Here is a 24,997-nt window from a genome sequence, read left to right as displayed (position 1 = left end):
TTCCGTTTCTGTTAGCAGATCTGGTACATCAGAAGTACTACCAGCTGTCCTCGGGAGCTGATTTGGTGCTTTAATGCTACAGTAGCACTCTGTATGCATTTAGTAAAGTGCTACTTTGGTCAGATTGGCAGGAATAACCAGTGAAAGAGAACCAAAAAAGCTAGAAAACCACTTTTTTTGAAGAAAACTGGTTTTCTGTATAACTAAAAACATTCTCCAAAACATAACCTAATACTACCCTCCCTTTGAACACAGTGGTCAGAGAGTAAATATAGAAAACTGAAAGGAACAGCCATGAATTATTAGAGGATACATATCCTTATGACTCCAATGGCCAAGGAAGCTACTTTTTCCACGTACGCTGCAGACGGACAATGACTCATACAAATCCCAATTCTGATGTGTTTTTGATTGGAAGCTCGAATCACAAATATCAAGTGGTCAGAGAAAGGGGAGCCTTCTTGAGAAACAGAAAAATTTTTACCAGAAGTCTGGCCAAGGTAATGGAAGTGTATCACTTCCCCCAATTGTCAGAAATACTTGGCAACAGGTCAGTCCACAAATTCAGCATAAATTAACTCTCCAAAAGCAATTAAAAAGATGCTTTAGATACCCAGCAAGAGAAGGAGCTCGGAGTGGAACTGAATAAATGCAGACAATTGGAGAAACTTCCACTGCTTTTATGGGTAGAGGATCTGGAGCAGAAAATTAGATTTGTTTTAACTGTAAGAGAGAATTTCTTCGGCTATATGGGTTTCTGATCTGGCAGAAAAATACTCTGAACACTGAGGAAAGCCAAAACTTCTGCGATGTGCCAAGGGACTGAACTGAGTTATCCTCAGCCCCTAAAGAACTTCTAGAACCCTTGGAGCACAGAGATACAGAATAGATTGAAACAACACAACAAAACAACCATGGATGCTGTCTAAAGTCCTCAACCTTTCTTCTCTGTTGTCTTTTCGACTCTTGTACTCCTGAACTAGTTTTCATGGACTTTTACACAGTGCCAGACATGACATTTAATCCAGATTTTGGGGCAGGCAAGGAGAGTGCAAAAACACCACCATGGTTCAGCCAGGGCAGCGCTCACTGCTCAGTAGAAAACACCGGGAAAACTGGGTTTCTTGGCAAAACTCTGCTCATTGAGCAAAACCACACAGGGCCCAGCTGCAGATCCCCTGTTACAAGCGGGGCTCAAGTGCAAGGCTGTGGTTAAGCACCCACCCATGCAAATATGGCAGGAGCACACAGGTCCGCAGTCACCCAGCATCATGCAGGAGCACATCACCCTGACTCAGCACCTGTAGCCTGCAGGTCATCACACCAGGAAGCCACACAGGCGGCCTCATGCTCCTGAGGGAGTGGATACACCTTCAGTGACAACACTTGCAGTCCCTGCGACCTAGCAATCACAAGAAAACAGCCTCTTGTATGAGCAAAGAGGGCAACAGATGGCTTAGCTGGTGAAGCTGTGATGGTTTATCAGCTATCAGGAGACTATTCCATAGTAAATAATCTTCCCCTCTTCCCTCACAGGGTTTTCTGCACTGCAAAACTTTCTGCAGCTTATAACACACACCCAAAAAAATGGCTTATGTAAAGCATTCTGTTGTTGCAGCTAGACTTCTTTCCTTACAGCTCATTCCTTTTAAACCTCGTTTGGGTATTGCTACACTCCGCTGCTGTCTGCAGCACAGACAAACCCTAATTGTTAATTAAGGGTGACTTTAAACATTCCTCACAGTAGAAGGAGCATGCAACATATCTTCTATGAGATAATTGATTTTTCCTGGAAATTATGAGTAACTGTGTCCCTGGAGCCATGTTCTTCCCTTATTTTAAGTCATACAAATCCATTGCTTTAGACAGAACAGTCAAAGCGAATGAAAGCAAAAATCCAGTTTGGAGGGTATCTGCTGAAAAAAACACAGAACTATTCATGGTTAATAATGGCTGTCACTGCACACACACACACACACAAAAGAGAGAAAAAATAAAAATACCAAGCTGCTGTAGGATGAAAACGTTTGTTTCTGGAATACAAAAGGACCTGTATATCTCTCCGGGGGTAGCCAAAGAGAATGGAATTTCTAACATGCAACACAAAGCAATTTCTCACTTCAGACAAGAAAATCTTTGTACATGTTTGGGTGGGATGAGAGAGGGGGCAAAAAGGCAGAAATAAAACAAATGGAAAGAAAGAATACCTTCACTAGGAGTTCACCGTGACCATCCCAGTCAATCTGCAGATCTTCCCCATAGGTGAGGCGAACCGAAGTCCTCACTGTGCGCTGGATACGGAGGGCACCTTAAGACAACCACAAAGTGTCAGTCAGTCAAGTCAGGATGTAGGGTGTTCCATCGCCTGGGACTGTTGTGTCCTGCTGAACAGGCCCGAGTGGCTGCCACAGAGCAGGGGGCTTGCAGGTCTGCCAAAGCAAGGGGTGCCAGCAGTGTCCAGCTTCCCAAGCTTGGTGCCTGCTCAGCAGTTTACATCTGCATGAACTTGTCCCTAGGCTCTGCTTTCAGACACTCAGAAGCCCTAGAAGAGGATACATGTGCATTCTGCAAAACCTCAGGCATTAACCGGGACATTTTGCAAAGATAACCAGAGGGATTTCAAGCTTCTGGATAAAAACTAATTATAAAAAGCATAGAGCAACAGTGATTTTCAGGATCACAGCTCACAAATCCAGACCAGCTTAACTTTCCTGACTTTAGAGGAGCTGAGCCAAGATGTGTCAGCTGCATGGAGAGAAGCTGAAACGACAGCTTCTAGAAAAGGCTGCAAGTGCAAATTTGGTATTGAAAATACTTTTTGATTGAACTGAGCGAAGGCAGGCCAGAAAACACTAGTGAGTAGGACCCCTTCAGTGGGTTGGCCCACGAGAACACACCTTGTAGCAAAGGGATCTGTATGTCTTGCCCATTCAGTGAAATCCCTCCTCCGTGCTTCATTTTAATGAGGCTGTTGTCCATATCCTGGATTCGGACAGAAGCTGAGCGCGTGCACACGGCATCGGGATCATCTGCGCACTGCAGAGAAGGGAAAAAAATTTGCCTCAAACCTCAAGCTTTCACTTTACTGGCAGCTTAGTCCCAGGCCCCCAGAAAGCATTTCGGCATCTAATTCGGGAGGTGTTAAGTGTCTCGATGGTTTTACGGATCTAGTTTCTGCATCCCGCAAACACCAGGCTGGCAGCTTTTCTTCCATTATCCCTGTAATCACACACCAGGGAGCTAACCGCAGCTCCTCGTCTGTCTCAGAGCCTGGAAAGCCATCGGCAGGCATCACCCCAGACCCCCGGGAGCGGCCCATGCCAGCGCCCAGCCCCACCGGCTGCGGCAGGGGCAGGAAGGACACGCTGCCCTGCACAGCCCATCGGCCTGGGAAACGGCTGGTGTGTGGTTCACGCTGCCCTAGACTCTTGTGCTATTTATTTTCCCTGGCTGCGGGTTATGCAGATGACGAAGAGGGATTGCAGGCCCCCTTGGTCTCCTCCCTGGTTTCGAAAGGGAAGTTTCAGTGGAAACCCGTTCTGCAAGTTCCCAAGAACAAATGACCTCCGAGCTGCATTATCAGAGCTTTCTAAGGCAGGTTACAGTCTTGGATGGTGCATACAACCAACCTGTCACACCCTGTTTCTCCAAAGCCTGTGACTTCTCTGTTTGTGTCCTGTGAGGCAGGAGGATACTCCCCTTCACTCCTGTCAGTCTCCTGACTCCATCGTACCTCTCCCTGCCTCCAGTTCCTCTGTCCCTGTCCCTTTTCTTCCCCTCTGCTTGAATCAGTACACTTTTCAGTCCGCAGGTTCGTTCACCTATTCCCATGGTCAACTAATTTCACGACCGGGTTAACCTCCCCGTGACACTCCCTCCAGGATCTCCTTCCCTCCCGCGCTGGCCTGGCTCCCTTTCCTGCCTCTCTCCAGCTGGCTCTCTCACATCCTTCAGCAGAGACGGCGAAGGAAGCCTGGAGCTGATGACGGGCTAGCGAGTGACGGAAATTACCAGCCAATATGACTTAATGGAAAGCAACCCAAGGTACTACCCTGCCAGCGCACCCCACTCAGTGTCTGAGGAAATGTCTTTTCCCCAGGCATTAGCAAGGCACCGGCCCTCAGGGTGCTTTGCAAGAGGTGCACCCTCATCTCATTTCTTTGCTCAGCTGGAAAAGAGGCAGCGAGGGCTCGTTCTCCAAATCTCATTACGAATCTCAATCTCCAGGTAGGCTCCAGGGAACGGCAGCAAGGAGAAGCAAAACACTTATTAACTAAGGAGAAAGACTGCATCTGTTATTTAAACTAATTATTTTATAGGAAAATTACTTCTGTTGGCCTGCGCATCTGCAATTCATATCATACTCCCACAGCCCTTCCCGCTCTCTCAAGAGCATGTGCAGAGGCCCACAGGCGCCAGCCAAGGCTGCTGTTACCTGCACAGTCTCGATGATCAAAGAAAAGGAATTTTCCACGCAGTCTTTGGCAAATAAGTACTGACAAATCCCGCTGAAGGTGAAATACCTGTTGTCAAAGCTTTTGAAATGGGACTGGCCGGTGACAGAGCATTCTCCTGAAAAAAATGTAGAGAGCCATGAATCACCCCCGTGCCAGCTGTGAGCAAAATCCTGCCCATCCTCCCCAAGCCACCGAGGGGGAAGAGCAGCCCAGGGGAGCAGGTTGCACAAGGTCCAAGTTCCCTGCAGACCAGACAGCACGGGTGAGATGCTTATCTCACTGTTTATTCCTGTAAGTCATTACCAGTAGTAACAGAGGCACCAACAAAATCTGGGGAATATGGTATAAATCGCACTCAAGAGCTGAAACTCATGCCTAGGGGAAAGCCTATATAATGTTTCAAGTGGAGGGTCATGAGGACGTCAGCAAACGGCTCAGCTCTCTGCCTTGGAGCAGATTTGGTTCTTCTGTAGTATATAGCTCAGCAGCCCTGGAAATTCAGCATAGTCACTCAAGCTCTCCGCAGGCCAGGTCATACCTAGTACCTAAGCAATGGGTGCTGGCAGCACTAACCATTTTGAACAGCAACCCACGCCCTCTTTTATGTAGGAATTGTTTCCCTCTTCATACCATGGGGAAACTAAGGCACAGAAAGTGGAAGTACTGATGCCTAAGACTGGGAGAGCTGGGAAAGACACTCAGGATTAGGCAGTATTAGTCACATACTTTATACACTAGGACATGTTGCCTCTTTACCCCTGTGCAGGACCTTGCAGCATAAGATACTTCGAAGCCCTTTTTGCTTAGCCCAGTGGAGCACATCTGCATCTGTGGAGCTGGCTGCAGAATGCAGGTGGTTTTTTTTACAGAGTTAGCTGAAAATCAAAATTTGCAACTAGATTTGTTGGACTCTCACTGCCGCTCAGCTCTTCTGCAGAGGTGCCTCATTCTCAGTCTGTGTGCCACAGTTGTGTCTTGGCAGATTGTGAGCCCCCTCTTTGTCTCTCTGCTGGTGTTTTTAGATCATTGCAGTATGGTTTTATGAAGGAAACAGTGTCTGAAAGCCTTCTTCACAATGACCTCCTCGAACACAGCTCCCAAAAAGTGTCAATCCCTTTGTTGGGCAGCTTTGAATACCAATGTTATTCTAACATTAAAGTGAAAAGACATTATCAGAACAAAGACCTAGAAGATAATCACTGTTGGAGCTCTTCCAAGGGTAGAATTTATGCTGGACTTTACTCTAAACCATTATCTTAATTAACTAGCATAAAGTTAAAAATAATTCCATAGTTACAATAGCTACATCCAAAGTCCTTACAGAACAATGTGAAAGTCTGGCTTGCCCACCCTTCCACTACAAAAAGAGGCTATTTAAATGTATCAATATCTTAAAATATTTTGGTAAATCGTGAAGTTTCATTTCTGGGAAGGCAGTATTCAGATGCCACAGCTGAGATTTAGTATCCTTTTATGCCAGATTCTCTGCAAACACTCAGGGAGGCTCCGACTCTACAGAGCTTGCAAAGAAATTCTTTCATATGAGAAAACTTAGAGATGGTCCCACAACAAACAAGGTCAGCAGAAACCTCCTTGTCCAGAGCAAAATTCAGGTGCTGGGCCTACGCTGGAGATCCACTGACAAAGGATGGCAAAAGGTTAAATGTTACATGCTGGCAGGTGAACCCCAAGAGTTATTCTCTCTTCATTGCCTTTGAATCCCACATAAGTTCTGTCTAATGAACATCAAGTGGAAATTTCCCTCCTCAGCATATTATTCACTGTTAACCATCTTAAACCAGCCCGTGCTAAAGCACAACCTCACAGATCCTGAGGATTCTCAGCCTTACACGGCTCTGATTTGCCCTAAGAGAAGTCCAGCACCCACTGAATGTTTGCCAACCCCTGGAGAGTAAGGCAGCTTATTATTTTCTAGCTCACCCCAGAAATCCTACTTTCTGTTCAATTAAACTTGGACAAAGGTAAAATAAGTGCTATTATATTCAACTTCAGACCCAATTAACTGGCTATCAGATGTGGAGAACAGATAAAAAAAAAACCTAGGCATAATCCACCACGTGCAGTTTGATTTCCAGGGTGTTCTCTGCAATCAGGAAACAGAGGACAGTTTTGCAGCATGGGGAGCCAAGGGCTGCCACCCAAGACAAATCCCAGCCCTTTGGCATTGCTCCTGGAAGGGAAATTTCTCCCCTGCAGCAAAGTCTCTTCTTATGGGTCCCTCTATCTACTCCATTTGGTGTAATGCATCCCATGAGATGTCCTGAAACCTACCGCCTTCATAATTAATTTAATTATGATATCAGCTTGAGAGCTTCTTGCTAGTGCCAGCCAGCTATTGCTAGTTGGCTGACACAGCACTGCTTTCTGAAGTGCTGCCTCCAGCTGGGTACCCAGCTTTATCACCAAACTTACAGCTAGGCAATACATTCCCACAATATAAAACCTTTCCTAACAAACAGCTTGGTAAAAAAAAAAATAATGGAACTACCTTGAGCTTATGTGAATTTAAGTACATAATCCTTCTGTGACACATGATTTTAGAAATAATTGTTGTGAAAATAACCAACCAACAATAAAAATATGCTGCAATATTTCAAAATTTTTCACAGAAAGAGTGGTCAGAGAGTGGAATAGGATGCCCAGGGAGGGGGTGGAGTCACTATCCCTGGATGTGTTTAAGGGTCATTTGGATGAGATGTTGAGGGATAGGGTATAGGGGAGAAACTTGTAGAGTAGGGCTGATGGTTGGACTCGATGATCCTAAGGGCTGTATGAAGTTGAAGAAAACTCAGTGCCAGGTCCTGCACTTGGGTCACAACAACCGCAAGCAATGCTACAGGCCTGGGGAAGAGTGACTAGAAAGCTGCCTGGTGGGGAAGGACCTGGGGGTGTTGGTTGACAGCCGGATGAATGTGAGCTGACAGTGTGCCCAGGTGGCCAAGAAGCATCCTGGCTTGTATCAGAAATAGCGTGGCCAGAAGGACTAGGGAAGTGACTGTCCCACCTTGGCCCTGGTGAGGCCACAGCTTGAATTGTGTGTTCGGTTTTGGTCCCCTCACTACAATAAAGACATTGAGGTGCTGGACCACATCCAAAGAAGGACAGTGAAGCTGGTGAAGGGCCCAGAGCACAGGTCTTATCAGGAGCAACCGAGGGAACTGGGGTTGTTTAGCCTGGAGAAAAAGAGGGTAAGGAGAGAACTCCTTGCTCTCTAAAGCTACCTGACAGGAGGCTGCAGCAAGGTGGGTGTCAAGCGACAAGTAACAAGCGATAGGACAAGAGCAAACGGCCTCAAGTTGCACCACAGAAAGTTTAGATTGCTTATTAGGAAAAACTTCACTGAAAGGGTTGTCAAGCGCTGGAACAGGCTGCCCAGGGAAGTGGTTGAGTCACCATCCCTGGAGGTATTTGAAAGACTTGTAGAAGGGGTGGTTAGGGACATGGTTTAGTGGTGGGCTTGGTAGTGTTAGGTTTACAGTTGGACTTGATCTTAAAGGTCTCTTCCAACGTAAATGATTCTATGAGAAGTTAACTTGGATGTACTGGCAGAAGGTACAAAAATAAGTTGGCTTTCTTTTCAAATTTGCTGGTTCAACACAGCTTCCCAACTCAGTAAAAGGCAGCAACTCCCCCTTGCAAAGTTGTATATCAACATCTGTTTTCAAGCCTCAGTACCAGGCTTATCTTCATTTCTGTGATCACTATGAAGAAAACATGGCTGGAGATGAGGATCAAAATTTGGTCCACATAATATTCATAGTAGCCCAGAAAGAAAGAACATTAAGAGCTATAACCTAGATGAAAAAATGAATTAGAAAAACACCTATTTCTTGTTTGTAGACATGTTGCTGCCCATTAGCTAAAAGACAAAACAAATCAGCTGGGGCTGTCCTTGATTTTGCGTTTTAGACAATGAGATTCCCTGCACTTGGAAATATTTCTAGTGAATACCTCAAGCATGGGGCTTCTCACAGTCCTGATGAGCATAGTTCACTAAAAATGTCATTTCTATTTTGAACATTTGCTCTTTCAGTCTAGAGCAGGAGGAAGTGGAGCAACTGATGGGACAGGCTAATAGAGACAGACTTTTTGATAGCCATTTTAAGACTGTTTTAATTCTCCTGATTTGTGAGGATTGCACAGTTTCATCTCAAAAAAAAAAAAAACCAAAAAAAAAAAAACCAAAACAAAAACACCAAACCCAAAAAACCTGCTTTCTTTTCCTGTCCTGCCATAATCCCAGTCTCCTTTCCATCCCTTCCACTCTCAGTTCCCAAAAGCAAGGGGAACAAACAAGATAAGATCCGTACTGTCTCCCTGCAGAGTTCTACACACAATGCAAGCAGAGTTAAACGCTGTTTCAGGTCAAGCAGGCCTTTCCATGGCTGAACATACTGGAGACAGGGAAAGAACGACAGAACTAGGAGGAAATAATGAAGGCAGCACTTTGCTGGTCAGTGAAAAGTCACATGCCCCACACAGGAAAAATACTATGACAGCAGCCACCAGTACTGGTGAGTTTGAGAGGTAGAGTATGAGGACGAGGAGCAAGAACACCTGCAGAGCTGTCTCTCCAGTCTGCCACCACGCATGGAAGGCAGGGCAGCCACCTGCTCCCTGGGGCTGTAGCTCCTTCACCTGTAACATGACTGTTAGGACACAAACCCAGGGGGTTTTAAGAGCAATCCAATCTACTCACAGTAGTGTAAAAGCCCATCAACAAAATTATGATGATACAGACAATCAAATAGGGAACAGTACCTGGTTCCTCTACCAGAAAGTCAATCCTCTGAACATACGGACTCTAATATCTTGATATTCTAGTAATCAAAAGAGGAACCATTCTTCTCACTAAGCAAGATTTTTCATTACTACACATAAACTGTATAGCACAATGTCTGGCTTGTCTCATGAGAAGAATTTAGAAGTATAATCCCATCTGGATTGCACTGGAGCCAGTAAGAACAAAGACAGATTCACTTTTGAGCGGAATAAAATCTAAGTGGGATGTAAGTGGGAGGTATGTAGGCAAGACTTGCTTGTCAAAACCTGAAAAGATTAGAGCCAACATACCTGGGCATTCCCCATTGCTGCAGATCCAGGTGCCGCGCCGACAAATGCTACAAAACATATCATGACAAGTTAGGCAAGGGTACATGAATTCAGATCTTCTGTTGCAACTTTTTCCCAAATAATTGAAATACAGGCTCCTGTTTCAGGGAAATTAGACCAGTCCCCAGCATCCTTTCCACTTCCCATAACCTTGTTTCTTAATATATCCATTCCTTTTTACCATCATTCAGCAGCAACTACTGGTAATATGAGCTGGAGTGGTTGCAACACTCAAGAACTTCTATTTCCCTTAGCAAAGCTCTGTGTTTAACAGCTTGCAAAAATCAGAAAACTTCTGATTAACAGTGATAATGCACAGATGTCTTTCTTCTGCATACGGTGGCCTTCACTGTGTCTTTGTTCTGTACTCTAACTAGAAACATCTGGGCACAGATTTGCCTGAACTCCTTCCACAAATATGTTCACACTTACACAAAACCAGATCAGGGACACATTACTCATCCTCCTTCCTTTCTTTAGGCAGCTAGCCTTCCCCTTCAGGTTGGCATTCATGAGTGAAAGAAAAATTGTGAGCCATGCAGCTGGGAAGATTCATTAGCTTCATAAGAGGTTCCAAGGACATGCCTGAGCTAACTCCTCTTGGAAAAAAAATGGGGTTTAGAGGTTAAATAAATGTAGGAAGTCAAAACAAAGGCACCACCACTGATACTAACCAGACATGGGAACCTGTTGGTCATTCTTATCCACAGGAAACAGGTAGTTCTCTACTGTTTGAAGGAGTATGACCCTCACATTGTTCTATCAGACCAAATATCCCTTTAAAAGCGAAGCTGATTTTGTCTTTGTGAACAGCTCACTTCTTGGAAGGGGCTAGCATTTCCAATAAGAGAGCAGATCCTTTGCCAATGAAAGGAATTTTTTAAAAAGGAGAGAGAGAGAGGTTTCTAGAAAGATCACTAACAGTCACTAACCAACACGCAATACTTATCTAGAGCAACAGCAACCACACCAGAGCAACACAGAGTTTACCATGAGTTGCAGTCCTGGGAGATGGTGAAGCCAGGAGGATAGTGTTTTCCAGAGTGGATGCAGGAGCAGTCAGAGCTTTCAATGCAATATTCACCATCAAGGAGCTTCCCCTCTGGATAGACCAGATAGCAGCAGATACACATGCCATAGACACACAGGGATACAAACATAAATATAATTTGATTTTCTAGTTCTTCATATATTTTGGCAAGATTTCATATGCATTATTACCCATAGTTAGATACAGACAGCAATAAAAAGAAAAAAAAAAAAAAAAAGAGCTTTGCCAAAAAGCCTCATGGGAGCTGTTGTCTACTTTCCTTCTAGTGCTGCCTCTCTCTCAGATGTGCTGAACAGAGCATTTCTGGTGCTCCCAGAAGAGCTCTTTGCATAGCAAGTCCCCAAGTCCAGAACACACATATTGGAAAATACAGGAGTCAAACACGGGGAGCACGATCAAGGTTGATCAGAACTGGTCTAAAAACCTAACGGTTGGAAAAATATATGCACTTCACTGACTGCAGTAAAGGGTATCCAGACAGGGTTGTGGGGTTTTTTTATTATTTGTTGTAAAAGGACAGAAGAGGAGACAAAGTAAAGGAATGAAGAAACAAAGTTGGACACCATAGAAGTCTATCAGAAAGAGTCTGAGAGAAAGAAAGTTTATCATGTAGAGTTGTGGTTTCTCTTCTCAACTTCTGCAGAAGCAGAAAGTGAAAGGGCCAGCCTCGCAACTTGGATCCAACTCTGGGTTTCCGTATTACACAACTATAATTACTTATTTTATATAGAGAGTATTTTATCTTACAAAGATAAGCGGAAGCACAGAAGAGTTACTTGCCCAAGACTGCGCTACAAGCTAGCAATAGAAAAAAGGACAAGTTTCTCTCTCTTAGATACCCCTGTTGAGAGATGGTTGATACTAGTCCATTTTTAAAAGAGCTGCTGCAGCAAAACATTTTGTTTGCTGAAAATCCCTCTCCCTCCTCTTTGAGGGACTCCTTCCAATCGCCTGCAGAAATTTTGGCCCTTTTCCCTGGCGGTGAGATACAGGTAAGTCCCCTTTCTCCCATTCTTCCCACAGAGCTGCCAGGAAAGGTCGTTGCTGTTGAGAAAATCCTTCCAGTGAGAGATATTCAGAACAATATCTGAGCATTTAAGAGTGGTGCAGCTCTCCAGAGAGCACAAGAAAACAGAACGTCTGCCTTTTTTCCTGGCAATAGTAATTCCATTTACAGCAATTAAAAGAACTGTGGTACATTTAAGGATAAAAGACACATTTGTTCAACAGTTCCTTTTTACTCTTGGAGCACTGGAGGGAAGCTAAGCAAAGGTATAATCACCCTAAATCCCAAATTCCTCTATTCATCTGTCAGGTTCTCTCTGTTAAACTCAAATCAAAGTTCTTCCCTGTTGACTGTGCACCAAGTAACAGTCAAAGTTTTGAACAGCTGGTTGTTATTCCTTTTCATGCAGTTCCTTCTACCCATCTACTTGTTCCTCATGCAGTGCCCTTTCTGTTGACCTCCTGTTTCTCTGTTCCTGTCCCCTTAGAACTTCCCTGTGCTGAACTGACCAGTGCAGTTACCAATGAAAGAATATACTGAGAGTCCCTGTGTAGTTAGTGGATTCATCTCCTCCAGCTTTTCCCAACACCCCCAGGACAGCACAGACAGAATAGCTAGATCCTTCACAACAAAATATGCTCCTGTGTCTAGTCACATCGCCCGTCACCCTCCACGTGTACCTTCCCAGGCCCTGCCACAGTGATAGCTCTGACCCTCCAGCAAGAGACTGGCAGCTAAATGGGAAACTACTAAGCTCTGAATGCAATAACAGCTCCTCAAACAAGGCTGATATTATCATCACTGCCTTGTTTTAGAAACCAAATTATGTTCTCAGTAAACCTCCATCCTGCTTGGTATCTTGTACAGGGGGTCAGTAAATACCTCTGTGCATTCGCACAAAGTCCAGATTTGAAGCGTGAAACAGAGAGATATTTGTATTAAAAACAAACAAACATAAGCCCCGCAAAAACCATCTAGAAATGGAAGCCTATGGAGCTTTGCAGCCAGGAATAAAACTCTCCTCCTGCAGTTGTCTTAACTACAATAGACAGAGGAGGAAGACTGTGGTGGTTGGGCTGCCCCCTTTAAGCCAATCAAATCTCCTCTACAAATAATTCAACAATAAGCGAAATCGTTCATGTAAAATCATGAACACCTTTGGAATTATAGTGCGAGCTCTACACACGCTCTTTTTTCTGTAAGAAACTCCTGCAGTATATTCTCTGTTCTTTCTTTCTCTAACTGGATGCTCCGAACCAAAAGCAATTCAGAAGAAATCTAGATATGTCAATGGTAAGCAGCCCCTCACCAGGAAAGAAAGGAAATCCTACAGTATTAGATGGTGCTAGTTTTCACAGAAATGCTTAATTTTTTAGCTGGGTCTGAAAAATGGCCCTTTTATGGAGTGAGCATACAGGCATTATAGAAAATGGTTTATTCTAGGGCATGGTCCCAGAAAAGAGAAGTGTTTCTGATTTCAGGAAAATTTAAGGGAAGACACAGCTTTCCTTCTTTTAATAAAATAGGTAGCATCACTGCCAAATATTTCTCTGTAAACAACCCAGTAAATAAATTACCAGGGCAGCTGCAGCCATCAACACATTGTCCGTGACACACTTCATTGATATTCAGGCTCTGGCAGGTTTCGGCACAAGGGGATACACATTCCTTATACTCCATGCCAACTGGACATCTTGGCCCTGAAACAATTAAAAGAAATTAGAAATGCAAATTCCTCAATAACTCTTAAATAAATAAATCCCTTAATTATCAAAGGCTGAACCACAGAGACACCAAAAAGGTCATATCCTCTCCAATCAATGATTTCTTTTTCAGAAGCAGAACATTTAAGAAACACTTGATTTTCAGTTTGCTGCAATATCATGATCTGTCAGGTTGTGTAGTAACTACTTAAGAGGTTAAAGACAATTTCTTTTCTAATACATCAAATCTTAATAACTAAAACCAAGTGGATTAAGAACAATCGAGCTTGAGAAGTTTTGCAAGAATATCCAAGTAATTTGGATAGACGACCACGTTCTGTACCTTTAAACTACGCAGTTACTGCACTCATTTGTGAAATTATACTGTTTCATGTTTCCAGAGAGAACTGAAAGACGGTTAAGACTCTGAAATCCCATCCTCTTTCTTCCAAAGAACTGCCAGCACAGGATAACACCCATGCTGGGATATCTTCACTGCTGTCATTACCTGGGCTAGGCCATTATGTAAGCACACGCTATAGCTATTCCTGAATTTTGATGTATAGACATACCTCGCAAGACTGTGTGGGCATGGAGTAGGAAGAAAAGATTAGAGCCTGCCCTTTCCCAGCAAATCCTCTATTGAAGGAGGTGGGAGGATAACAAAGAAGCTGTCTTGTCCTCTGTGGCTCCAGATCCTGGGCACTAGCAGTGTGCCCAGCACTAGAGCCCTTCCAGCATCCAATGCAACTATCATCATCACCTCCTGAGAAAGCACCATAGCACAGATGAAGAGTGATGGAAAATTAAGCTCCTGATGTGGCAGCAGGCCACTTCTCTTTTCCCTGACTCAGAGAAAATGCGGTTTGTGAAGTCAAGGGTTAGAAATGAGCTCTAAAACTCCTGGGAACAGAGAAGAGTTCATTGCACTTGTGGCTTTAGTTACAGACAGGCCCAGCAAAAATGGGTTCTCTGGCTTGCACCTGAGCAAGCAAGTTTTCATCAGATCTCTTTTATGTCCCAGTGGAAAGGTAACAAATTGCTGCTAGAAATAAGACTCTCCTCTGGTGTACAATCCCTTGAGCAAGTGGTTGGCAGTATCTTCCTGCCCTAACCATAATCTGAAGGCACCATTTCCTTTAGTGGTGGCCAAAAGAATATCTTTACCAGAGAAGAAAGTGTTGTCAATACAAATCAGTCGGTTACCCCATGAAATCAATTTGCATAAACATCTTGAGAAAACTGTCCTTCTTGTGTAATGTAAAAACATGAGGAAAATCATTGAGAACATGATATTAGAGAACTGAGGGGTTTTTTTAATTATTATAATTTGTGTGCTTATATATTTAACTGGGGTTCTCCAGTTGGAAGGTATGAAGGTATATCTATATATCAACAGTGGGTGCAAACATGACCTTTCCTCCATAAACACAACCCATCTCGGTCAATCTGTGCACTTCCTTGTTGCAAAATCTTATCAGAGATGCAATCAGAGCCTCTGACCTTGGCAAAACTGGGCTAATAAAGGCAGCATTTCAAGATGCAATCGGAATCTCTAACCCAGATAAACTGTGTCTTAAAAAAGGCAACATCTCAACTTCAATGTAATTGGTTCAAGAAAATAAAGGATGAAACGATCGTCTTTATGAGAAAATGTTTAAGGAGAGCCTTTCACGAGGATGCTGACTTACAAGTACAGGCTGGATGTTGTGACAATGTGGACCATATATAAAATAGCTCCTAAACATCCCAGTCTGTACTTTTGTGTACCAAATGAGTCTCCACTGACTTTGTATACCATGGTGGGACCTGTAACAGCTCAGGATCTTCTTCATATACGGTTTAAACAATCCTGTCTTAGGGATAACAACTTCTAGAAAAAGGTGAGTGACGGAGAGCTGAAAGGAGGAGCAAGCAAAGGCACTTCAGATAGATGGAAGTAACAAGCACTTCAGATTTTAACCTGCCATGCCTGAATCAACCTGAATCAACATCCTAAAAAAGCACCAGTTGCTTTTAGCTGCAGCACATAAATCAGCAAAAGAGGCATGATCTCATTTGGGATAAGCAGCTTAGGAATAATCCTGTCAACTTACTGCATGAGCTCTCTTCAGTCCACCCGTCCAAAATCACTCCTTCATGAGCGCAGCTTCTTGCATAATCAAGGAACGCTGAGCAGTGGCAGTCCATGTGCTGGGTACAGGCACAGAAGTCTCTTTCACAGAGATCGATGTACGGCTCTGGATCAACTCGATGGTGGCAGCGGGAGAAGATCAGAGATGTTCTTAGCAGCTGGCAGGTTTCCATGATGCCCTGAACGACAAGCGAGGAACACGGGTAGAAAGAAAGAGAGAAAAGGTGACAAAAAGAGTTACTGAAGTCTCAGGAAGAAGAAAACCCCACTCTTCCAAACACACTGTCACCACTGTTGTTAAATAACATCATGGTTATTAACACCATCATGTAGTTAAATAACATCACAGTCAAGAGCTAGGAAGTGAGCTAGATCCATTTATTCACCAAATCCATACATACACAGACATATATTAATATATTACTATAAAATAGTGTCACATAAGGGATGTTTCAGTCAATCGGTCAGCAAATGGAGGGAAACAAAGAACTGATTCCTACCCAGTGAAGATCCAGATGGTGTCTGGAGTGCCAGGAAGACACGCACAGCAAGGAAGAGGAACTTACGATGGAGGCACTTAGGAAGAAGAATGACCAGACTCTCTTTTGGGTAGTGAGGGAACAGAGCAAGTTTCAGAGTGAAAGATTGAGTCTAACTGGAATGTGAGGAATCAAATTTGTTTCCCAATTCTGGCCACATGTTCCTGTCGCTCCTGCTGGCTTGTCCAATGCACGACAGGTCAATTTAACTCAGATAAATGGCAGAAAAATAACCCAGGGAAGAAAAGCTATTTGTTCTGCTCTTCTTGTGAGTTAAATCAGTATGGTAACAGCTAGTGTGAGGAGAGGACTGCACAGTGAGGGGGGAGGGAAGGTGTCCCAAGACCTCTCAGACAGCAGCGAGCTAAGATGAAACTTAGTTATACATGAAACAAAAGCTAAGGAAAACTTAGTTTATGGCTAAATTCTCCAAAGGAGGCTCCCAAATAGACTTTCTCTTATGTATGCATAGTGTCACAGTTCAATAAGTCTGAGGTCCTCAATGCAATCTTCTGAAAGGATGACACCGAGTTTAGATAAGTGGAAAAACAATTTTCTGACACAACCCTATCACCATTGAAGCGTAACTTATATCTGCTTATATCAAACACTGACATGCTGTGTATTTCAGGTGTTATACATAGGGTGGGCAGGCATGTTCTTCAGAGTAGTTCACATTAATGAAGTGAATACCTGAACAGGTAACTGAGATTACAGCACATACAAGTTGCTGTGCTAAAAACAAACAAATAAATAAATAAATAAATAAATTTTTTTTTAAAAAAAAAAAAAGAGAGAGAAAAGAGACAAAGTCTTGGTTTTGGTTTTTGAGAGATGAAAAACAGGGAGCAAAACCACTCAAGGAGTTCAGCAGACATCTAGATGTCTCCTCTGAATGGCAGATCGTACACCTCTATAGGAAAACTGCTGAGTAGAAAAGACATTTTTGCTAAAGGGTGTTTTGTCCAGGTGATCAGCTAAAGCACATGGCTGAATGGAAAAATAACTTCTTGCTTATGAAAACAAACCAACCAGAAATGTCTGTCCCTTTAGGAATACATTCAGTTTAGCAAAGTGCTCAGTCAGCAGCCACATACAAAAAGAACTTTTGAGCTTTCTGAGAAAGGCCTCAGGGAACGGCATGTTGAGCACCATTAGACACCTGAACATTATTGTTCTCCAGAAAATCAGCTCCAGCCTGGAATAATTCTGATGCCCTGATAGCAGCCACCATGATGAACAAGCTGGAAAAGAAAACTAGAAGGAAGGGAGCAGGAACTGCTTAAATGGTGGTTGTTGCTGCTCTAAGACTACACAGAGGTATAAGAAAGCTGAGAAAAAAATGCCCTAAGGGTGAAAGTAACAACAAGAGAAGCGGCCAAAAAAAGCTTTTAAAGCTGTGGTTCAAGATGAAACTGATACAACTGGAAGCGAGCTTAGAGCCTTTCAGAGGATGAGCTGTGCAGCAACTCCCAGATCAAAGCCTTGATCCAGATACTATCAAATACAAGAGAAAACCAGTATCTGCAATAATCCCATTTAGGGGCTGTCTTAGTGAGTTTTCCTAACAAGGTAATAACCTCGTTAAAAAGGTAATACAACTGTTACAGTGCAATAGAACTCAGACACTGTATGTGCCACTAGACAGTGAAACTAAAAGAAATTATCTTTTATCACCATGTTTATTACATACCAGTAAATGTTAGATGTGAAAAATAAAGGGGGTTCCACACACACACACACAAAATTAAACCCTTTTTTTTTTTTTTCCTATAGTGTTCTTTGGCCTTGTTCAATAACAACATACCTAATGACTGAGCTCTAGCTGGTTATCAAGAAACCAAGTGATATATATATGTCAGAAAGCAACACACAGTTCATTTTCTCTATGTAAAGGTTCCCTTGCCATTCAAATTGCTTAAGATTTTCCAGCAACTTTATACAAGAAATCATAGCTGAAATTTTCCATCTTTTAGACATTATCTCAACTATTGTGATGAACTAATGGCCGTAAGCTGAAATATGGGTAAATACAATTAGATTTTGGAAAAAAAATGTCAACATAAGGATGGTCAAAGACTGGAGCAGGCATTCAGAGAGGCTGTGGAACCACCATCCTTGGAAATACTCAAATTGTGAGTGGACAAGGGCCTGAGTAACCTGACCTAAGATGGCCCTGTTTAAAGCAAGGGGTAGGACTACATGACCTCCAACGGTCCCTTCCTTTTTTCTTTCTTTAAAACTCAGTGGTCAGGCTGAACTAAGAGATGTCCTTGGTCTTTAGTTTAGGGGACAATGCATATACATGGAAGCACCAGATGTTGGCAGCCTCACCCACTGCTGTAGCATTCCTGCTCATGGGGCAACAGTGCTGGAAGTGGCACAAAGAAACATCTAAAACCAACAGACCAGGGAGTGAGGCCTCAGGCTAAAATAGTCCTTAGAGTACAGGTGGCTGTAAGATTAAAACTAGCAAAATCGACTGCAGTATTCAAGATATAGGTGAAGGTCTTGAAACTTCTCCCTCGATTGCTGCATGAGTTCTATTTTAAGTTTTTCTTTAAATGGGTTGGCGGTGTCCTGGCACTAGCAATGATCTCAAACTCTCTGACCTTCTTTATGCCCCAGTCCCACCACACAGAGTTGTAGGTGGAATTTTGTACATTCTTCCAATTTCTGTGGCATTGTCTTCTGCAGCAGCATGAACTGCATCTGTCTATTGCTTAACAATTGCCATTAAAGAGATAAAACCTAAAAAGTAACAGAAAAAGCAGAGACACCTTCTCATTCCCTTGATTTTAAGCCCTATGGTATATAGATACACAGAAGTGTTTCTCCAGATCGTTCAGGAGGGGTATATTTTGGTGTCATAACTAGGTCTAGTTTTTCCAAATACATCTTCTTTTGGTTCACTCAGAGGCAGAATGATTTATGCTCCCATCTTTCCAAGTAAAAAGCATCCAAAGCCAAATGCCGGCTGTATATTTGAACAAACACACTAACAACTGCCAGAAGTCACTTCACTTGAATGCTGGTTGTGACCTGTGTGTTTCAGGAGCAGAAAAATTAGATTTTAAATATAGTGAGCTTCATTTTCACCCCTAAAATGTATTATAGTATTGTATGTCCATGTCTTTGATGGCCCTGCTTGTGACCTCTACTGTTACAAATTACGGTCCAAAAGTTGAAAACCTCTCCCACTTGCTTTCAGATGTGGGGATAAATGCTGTTTATTTATTGCATATGGAAGTACTGCATGGGAATATGAATGGGACTATTTCTTACTCATCACAGCAAAAGCCAAATTTCAGCAAAAGCAGAAATCAGTTGAATTCTAATTTCAGTCTTTTTCACATGTAACATGATATAGGTATAGCTTTCTAATAAGAAAGAAAAAATAAGAAAGAATACAGTGAACTGTGGCCTGCATGCCTCCATTTCTGTTAGAGGTGAAATCTAGAAAATAAAGGTAACATCTAAGAACGCATAAATAAATTGCAATGCTTTAAAAGATATACACTTTTGTTTTCAAGGCTGCCTCATTACCGCAGTTATCCCTGTCAATTCATTTTCTACTTCAAGATCGATGTTGCCCATGCTGTTAGTCATCTGAGAGGCTATTAGTACTTCATTGAACATGTAGCCTAAATCATCACATCCAAGTGGTAAAAAAAAAAATGGATCTGACCACACAGAAAAGATCTTTCTTTTTGGTAACTAAGCAGCAGACGGAGAGGGTAGGGCATGGTATGGAGACAGTGGCTCCCTCCCTCCAACACTGCCCACTTTGTCATGCTCTCCGGGTCACAAGGTAGCAAACAGGCAGCTCCACTGTGCAGCTGCTAAGATGCCTCCAGCCCTAGGAGGGGAATCTGTGTATCTGAGAAGAAATCGTATCTGCAGGCAGAGCCGTAGTCACACACGTGTGTGTATGTCTTTCGGAGGGGCAGGGCAGGAAGAGGCCCAGAGCAGCAGTAGGGTAAGAGTGTGAGCTGGGTCAAGACCTTCAGCTGATACATGGAGCCATTAATCAAGACAAGAGGACAAGAGCTCTTCCTCATTAAAGAACACGAAATTGCCTTCATTTTCTAAGATTTGAAGATAAAAGATCAACAGGGCTTTCTGGCTTCACCGCATCTTGCAAAGAAATCAGAAGCCATCTCTCCAAGGATGCTGTTGTGGGGGCATCAGAGAGGGCAAAGAAAACCACAGATCTACCCTGAGGTGTGGGGACGGGGACGGGAGGAGAGCACTGAACCAAAGCTGCTGTTTTCCTCACCTAGCAGCTGACTGCCTGGCAGGGAGGGAGGCTGGGAGATGGAGGAGATTTACATTCCTGAAGTCGAAGCAAGCAAACAAAGCCCGCTATTAAAAAGCCCTACATTCTTCAGCAGGCGCTCCTTTGGCTGGACTTCTATTAATAGCGTTGTGTTTATTCTTGCACAGCGAATAAATTAAGCCAATGTTAAATGCTGTGAGCTCATGAACTCACACGAGAGAAGATAATTTCATCCAGTTTGCAGGAGAGCAAACTTTATCCAACAGAACATGAATATTTAACGTGATCTATACAAAACTCTCATTAGTTGTGGTCTACCCATCAGACAGGATTTCACCCTGCATGCCACTCCCTGGCCTCAGTTGCAATGTTGACATTTTCTAAACAGTAAACTTGCCCGAGTAGATAAAATTCCAGCAGCCACAACCAGTTACAAGCACAAGCCCTGCTCTAGAGCTGTAACCAGGTTTAAAACTCAGTCCTGTCCCGAGACACCTCAGCCAGGTTGAAACCCCTCACGCTTGGGTCACACCCTTGGCACCATGCACCATTACTTAAGTCAGGTGTTCAACCAGTCCCAACCCTGACAGAAACGCCCCGTGCACACCAGCTCAGCTCAAGCAAGAAACATAGGTTGGAGATTTCCAACCTGAAATCACTGCTGTGTTTTTCTGGCCAAGTTTGCAGGCTGCGAGGCTGAAGCTATGGTGCCAAGGAGCACGAGCATGCCTCACAATTTCAGAACGTGTCTAATATCCCTGTTCAAAAGCTTAGTGGAATTATAAGTAGTCAGAACTATGCAAGCTTGTCCAAGTCTTAGTTAGCTTTTTCCAGGTAACTAGGAAACCAGAACTCATAGTAGCTGTAGAGCAGATATGTTCCAGGAAGTGCTACTACTCTTGAGAAAGTATTTGAGCCTGGTTTAATGAGTATTGGTTTACAGGACTTGTACAACAAGAAACTGACAGTTAAATTTTGCCCTAAGTTACTCTGGTGTAAATCTGAACCTGGCACCCACCAGATCTTTCTGACTTACAGCAGAGGACATGAGATCAGACGCAAACCCTCTGTGGACGAAGGTTCAAATTTACCGTGACAGTCACAACCTGCAACGCCACATGCAGGCAGTATATATTCAAAGCTACTTTCCTCCCTGAGCTGGTGACCGTCCCTGTGTCTAAGGGAAACAAAGAACATGTTTATACTTGTAAAAGAGGAGAAGAAAAAAGGTTGATGCAGCAAAGGGGTCACAGAGTTGGCTGAGACAAGCAGTTCTATGTTTCTTCAACAAATCAGAGCCACTATTTATATGCATAGCTGAAGAAACCTCCTCCTCCTCCTCCCTCTGGCAAGGGAAATAGCCTGGTGGCACAGAGCCTTTGTAACACCTACAGAGAGCATCTCCTCAGTCAAAAATATCCTGGCTAAAGCATCTCCCCACTCTGGTGACTCTCAGGTATATGAACTGCAACACATTCACAAATCCTATTTGTGCTGGTGGTTCCCAGAGTCTTCAGCGCTGATGCTTCCCTGCTGGCAGAATAAGAGAGGGAATCAACTACCTCATTCTACAGGCACTGCCTAAACACACCTTTCCCAAGTAACACCAAAGTTACTTTGGCAGCAGCTCACACTTCAGGCTCAAATGAGCTGTTGGTTTCTTTGTTTATCTCTTTGACGTTTGTGTGTTGGGTTTGGAGGGGAAAGGAAGGAGCGGTACCTACGTACTACAGTTTGAGAAAGAATAGCAACAGGCAGGATGCAGTAGGAGAGAAAAATTGCGTTCACTAACTAGTGAGTAAACTGTTCCTTTCTCAGCACTGCATGTAAATAAGACATCGGTCATAACACACAGCCTCTGAGGTCACTTTTCGATAGCACCAGGCAGCCCAGTGCAGAAATCCTCCTGCTAGCACCAGCCAGAGACTGCAGGGCAGGCACGTAGTTATCAGCTCAGGAACCACAAGCACACAGCTGCATCCTGTGCCCAGCCCCACACCAGCTCACACAGGGGCCAGGAGCAGCCGCAGACAGTGCAGGCATGTGCTGAGGATGTGTCGCTGGTGCTTCCACCTTCTACACCACCGCAGGGACCTACACACGGCCACTGCCAGCCCCACGGTTCACTCCTGCCAGCTGGATGAGGAGTTGTGCACTTTGTTCCAGTGCAGCAGCAGCAGCGCCCAGTATCGCTATCTCCGACCACACTTCACCTCAGAAACCCAAAATGGGCATCTCCTGCACCTCACACCCTAAAGGCTTGCTGAGGGAGGACCACATTAAGGACAGACACAGATTCAAGGAAACATTTGTGTTCTTCTGCCAAAGGGCAGGCAAGCTTCAGGTAGAGGAGGACCGAAACCAGAACAGTATCTTGTGGCACCAACCTTCTTCGCAATATCAGATGAAATGTTGCAGGTGTTGCTTGGAATCTGCACTCTCTTGCACCGCTTGTTTTCGCTGTGCAAAGCCCAGGAGTTCGCAAAATCGTAACTGTTTCCCACAAGGGTCCCTGTGAATGAAGAAGAGGTGAAGCACGTGGCTGTTTAGGGTTTTGAGCGACAAGTGGTCATTACTGCCTACTATCAGTGAGATAGTCTGCTGAAAGCTGTTGTTAAAAATAAAAACTGTCGTATCAAATGCATTTCTATTCCAAATAGATTGACTGTAGAAAAGCCACTTTTAGTGATCTGGAGCGACTCCTGCAGAAGACCTCTCCAAGCTCAAGGACAGACTAAAGCCTGCAGAAGGCAGCTCCCAGCACTCTCATGGTAGGAATGATTTTCTGGCCAGCTATAAACTGCAGAAGTCTAAGCACACCTACCTATTTTCCTACTATTTAAAAGTTGTCAGTAAAACACAAATCGTATTAGAGAGGCAAACAAAATGAAGCTGATCTCCATAATCAAAGAAAATACTGGCATTCCTGAGCCCATTCCTCCAATCCGAAACTAAATCTTGTGTGCAAAGAAACTTAGCATACTCCATTACTGCTTGGGTCCACGATCTTACTCTGTAAGCTGTCCTGAAACATGCTCCTTGGTCCTATTACAAGCAGCTCCTGGCCCAGGCTTGGCAAGATTTATGACCACTTTGCATAAAAGCAAAACTGGAATTAATCTGTATGGCTGCCACTTTCTGGGAGATGCAAGACTATCTCTGCTTCTCTTGATCCATCCTTCTGAGACGGAGGATCCTCCCAGAAAACCTCCTAGAAAAAAAAAAAAGTTCCCTTCTCCCCCTTTTGCCTCCTATGGCCCAGCTGATTTGAGGACTACCTCTGCGTCCTTCTGTGGGTACCTGCTACAAAACAGTCAATCTCATGACTCTCAGGTCTGTAACTTTATCAGACCTTACTGTGCTGCATGTGAGAACATCAGTTGCCACTGTTAATGCGTTCCCAAAACCTTACTCAGAGAATATTTTGAAATGTGACCCTGACCCTATTTGGAAAACAAAATAAATTCTTCCCAAATACACCTGTATACTATTTTATAAAACATATATATGTATCTATAATAAAAATTTCATTGAGCTACCTGCTGTACAGGTATAAACACACGGAATACACTGAAAACGAAAACCGTTCCTAAACTAAAGGATAGTCGTGAAAACTACACTGAGAATGCTAAGCTAGGTGTAATAAAGCCAGTAGCTAACAGACGTTTTTGTAAACTAGAAATTAGGGACTTATAAACGTAGCATATGTTAGGCCCACTGCAGAACACAGGAAAAACAGCAACAAGACCACAACCTTGTATCTTACCACAGATTGTAAAGATTAGAGTAACGATGAAATCTGATGAGAAGCAAGGCACCAAACTAAATACATCCCCTTTTATTTGCACTAATGCAGCTTTACACTAACAGTTACACAACAGGAGAAGGGCCCTGCTCTGAAGCAGTGTTCCTCTGGCTCTGAATGCACGTCCACGTTGAGATTCGTACCACCAGATCTGCATTTACCCACGAGTTAAGATCTGAAGGTTGGGACAACTGCTGGCCCTGAAATGATGGTCACCTGTTTTTTCCTTTCTCCCCCTCCGTTAGATTTTTTTTCTTCTCTGGTGCTTGTAAACTTACATCTCTTACGTAGTTCTTTTACGCGACATTTGTATTATACTATTTTAACACTTCTGCTGTCTTCTATGATTAACACTTCCAAATAAATTTTTTATCAAAATAATTTCAAAACTTTTGTGTTGTTGTTCAGGGTTTTTTTTGGAACTAGCTCTTCAAACCCTCTTGTTGCCAGCACCTGTCTCTATATTAGCAGACCATTCCACAGGCAAGAGCAATTTGCCAACAACTTGCTGGAGCAGTTCTTCCTCCTTGCAAAGTGGAGCCCTTAAACTAAGCTACAAGCTGTTTGGAACAGGCAATACTAGATTGATTTGGGTTTGCTCCATAGCTCAAGATCCTGCCCCTGGTAAGCCTCCTCAACATAGAACAGTAAAAATCTAGGATAATAATGAATTGAGACATCAGCTGAGAGTGTTTTTTTCCTGTGATGTGTCCAGTGTAGCCTTAAGTGACCTATGGCAACAGGTAAAGGGCTGGAGAGGCACTATGACTTTAAAATGAGAGTGCTGCAAAGTTTTGCATGCACAATTGCCAGCCTGCTTTTCCCCAGAAGCTTTCTCCTCAATGATAACCAACACAGTCACTAAAGATGCACAGTATTTCACTCAATAT

General features: G+C 43.5%; 1 protein-coding gene across 1 annotated transcript in view; it reads right to left on the bottom strand.

Moving 5' to 3' along the window:
- Positions 1-24,997, bottom strand: part of VWF (von Willebrand factor) — a 146,453-nt gene that overhangs the window by 109,489 nt on the left and 11,967 nt on the right. Inside the window, exons 6-13 of the mRNA XM_074901829.1 lie at positions 22,690-22,814; positions 15,447-15,663; positions 13,225-13,347; positions 10,581-10,692; positions 9,552-9,598; positions 4,436-4,572; positions 2,898-3,036; positions 2,208-2,308 (exon numbers count right to left, since the gene is read on the bottom strand). Of these exons, the coding sequence (XP_074757930.1) occupies positions 2,208-2,308; positions 2,898-3,036; positions 4,436-4,572; positions 9,552-9,598; positions 10,581-10,692; positions 13,225-13,347; positions 15,447-15,663; positions 22,690-22,814 (1,001 nt within the window). The remainder of the gene's footprint in view (positions 1-2,207; positions 2,309-2,897; positions 3,037-4,435; positions 4,573-9,551; positions 9,599-10,580; positions 10,693-13,224; positions 13,348-15,446; positions 15,664-22,689; positions 22,815-24,997) is intronic.

Source organism: Athene noctua, chromosome 3 (assembly GCF_965140245.1).
Source record: "Athene noctua chromosome 3, bAthNoc1.hap1.1, whole genome shotgun sequence".
In the NCBI taxonomy this organism is placed as follows: Eukaryota; Metazoa; Chordata; class Aves; order Strigiformes; family Strigidae; genus Athene; species Athene noctua.
Note: the sequence above shows the minus strand (reverse complement) of the source record. Positions and strands in the feature narration are given on the sequence as shown.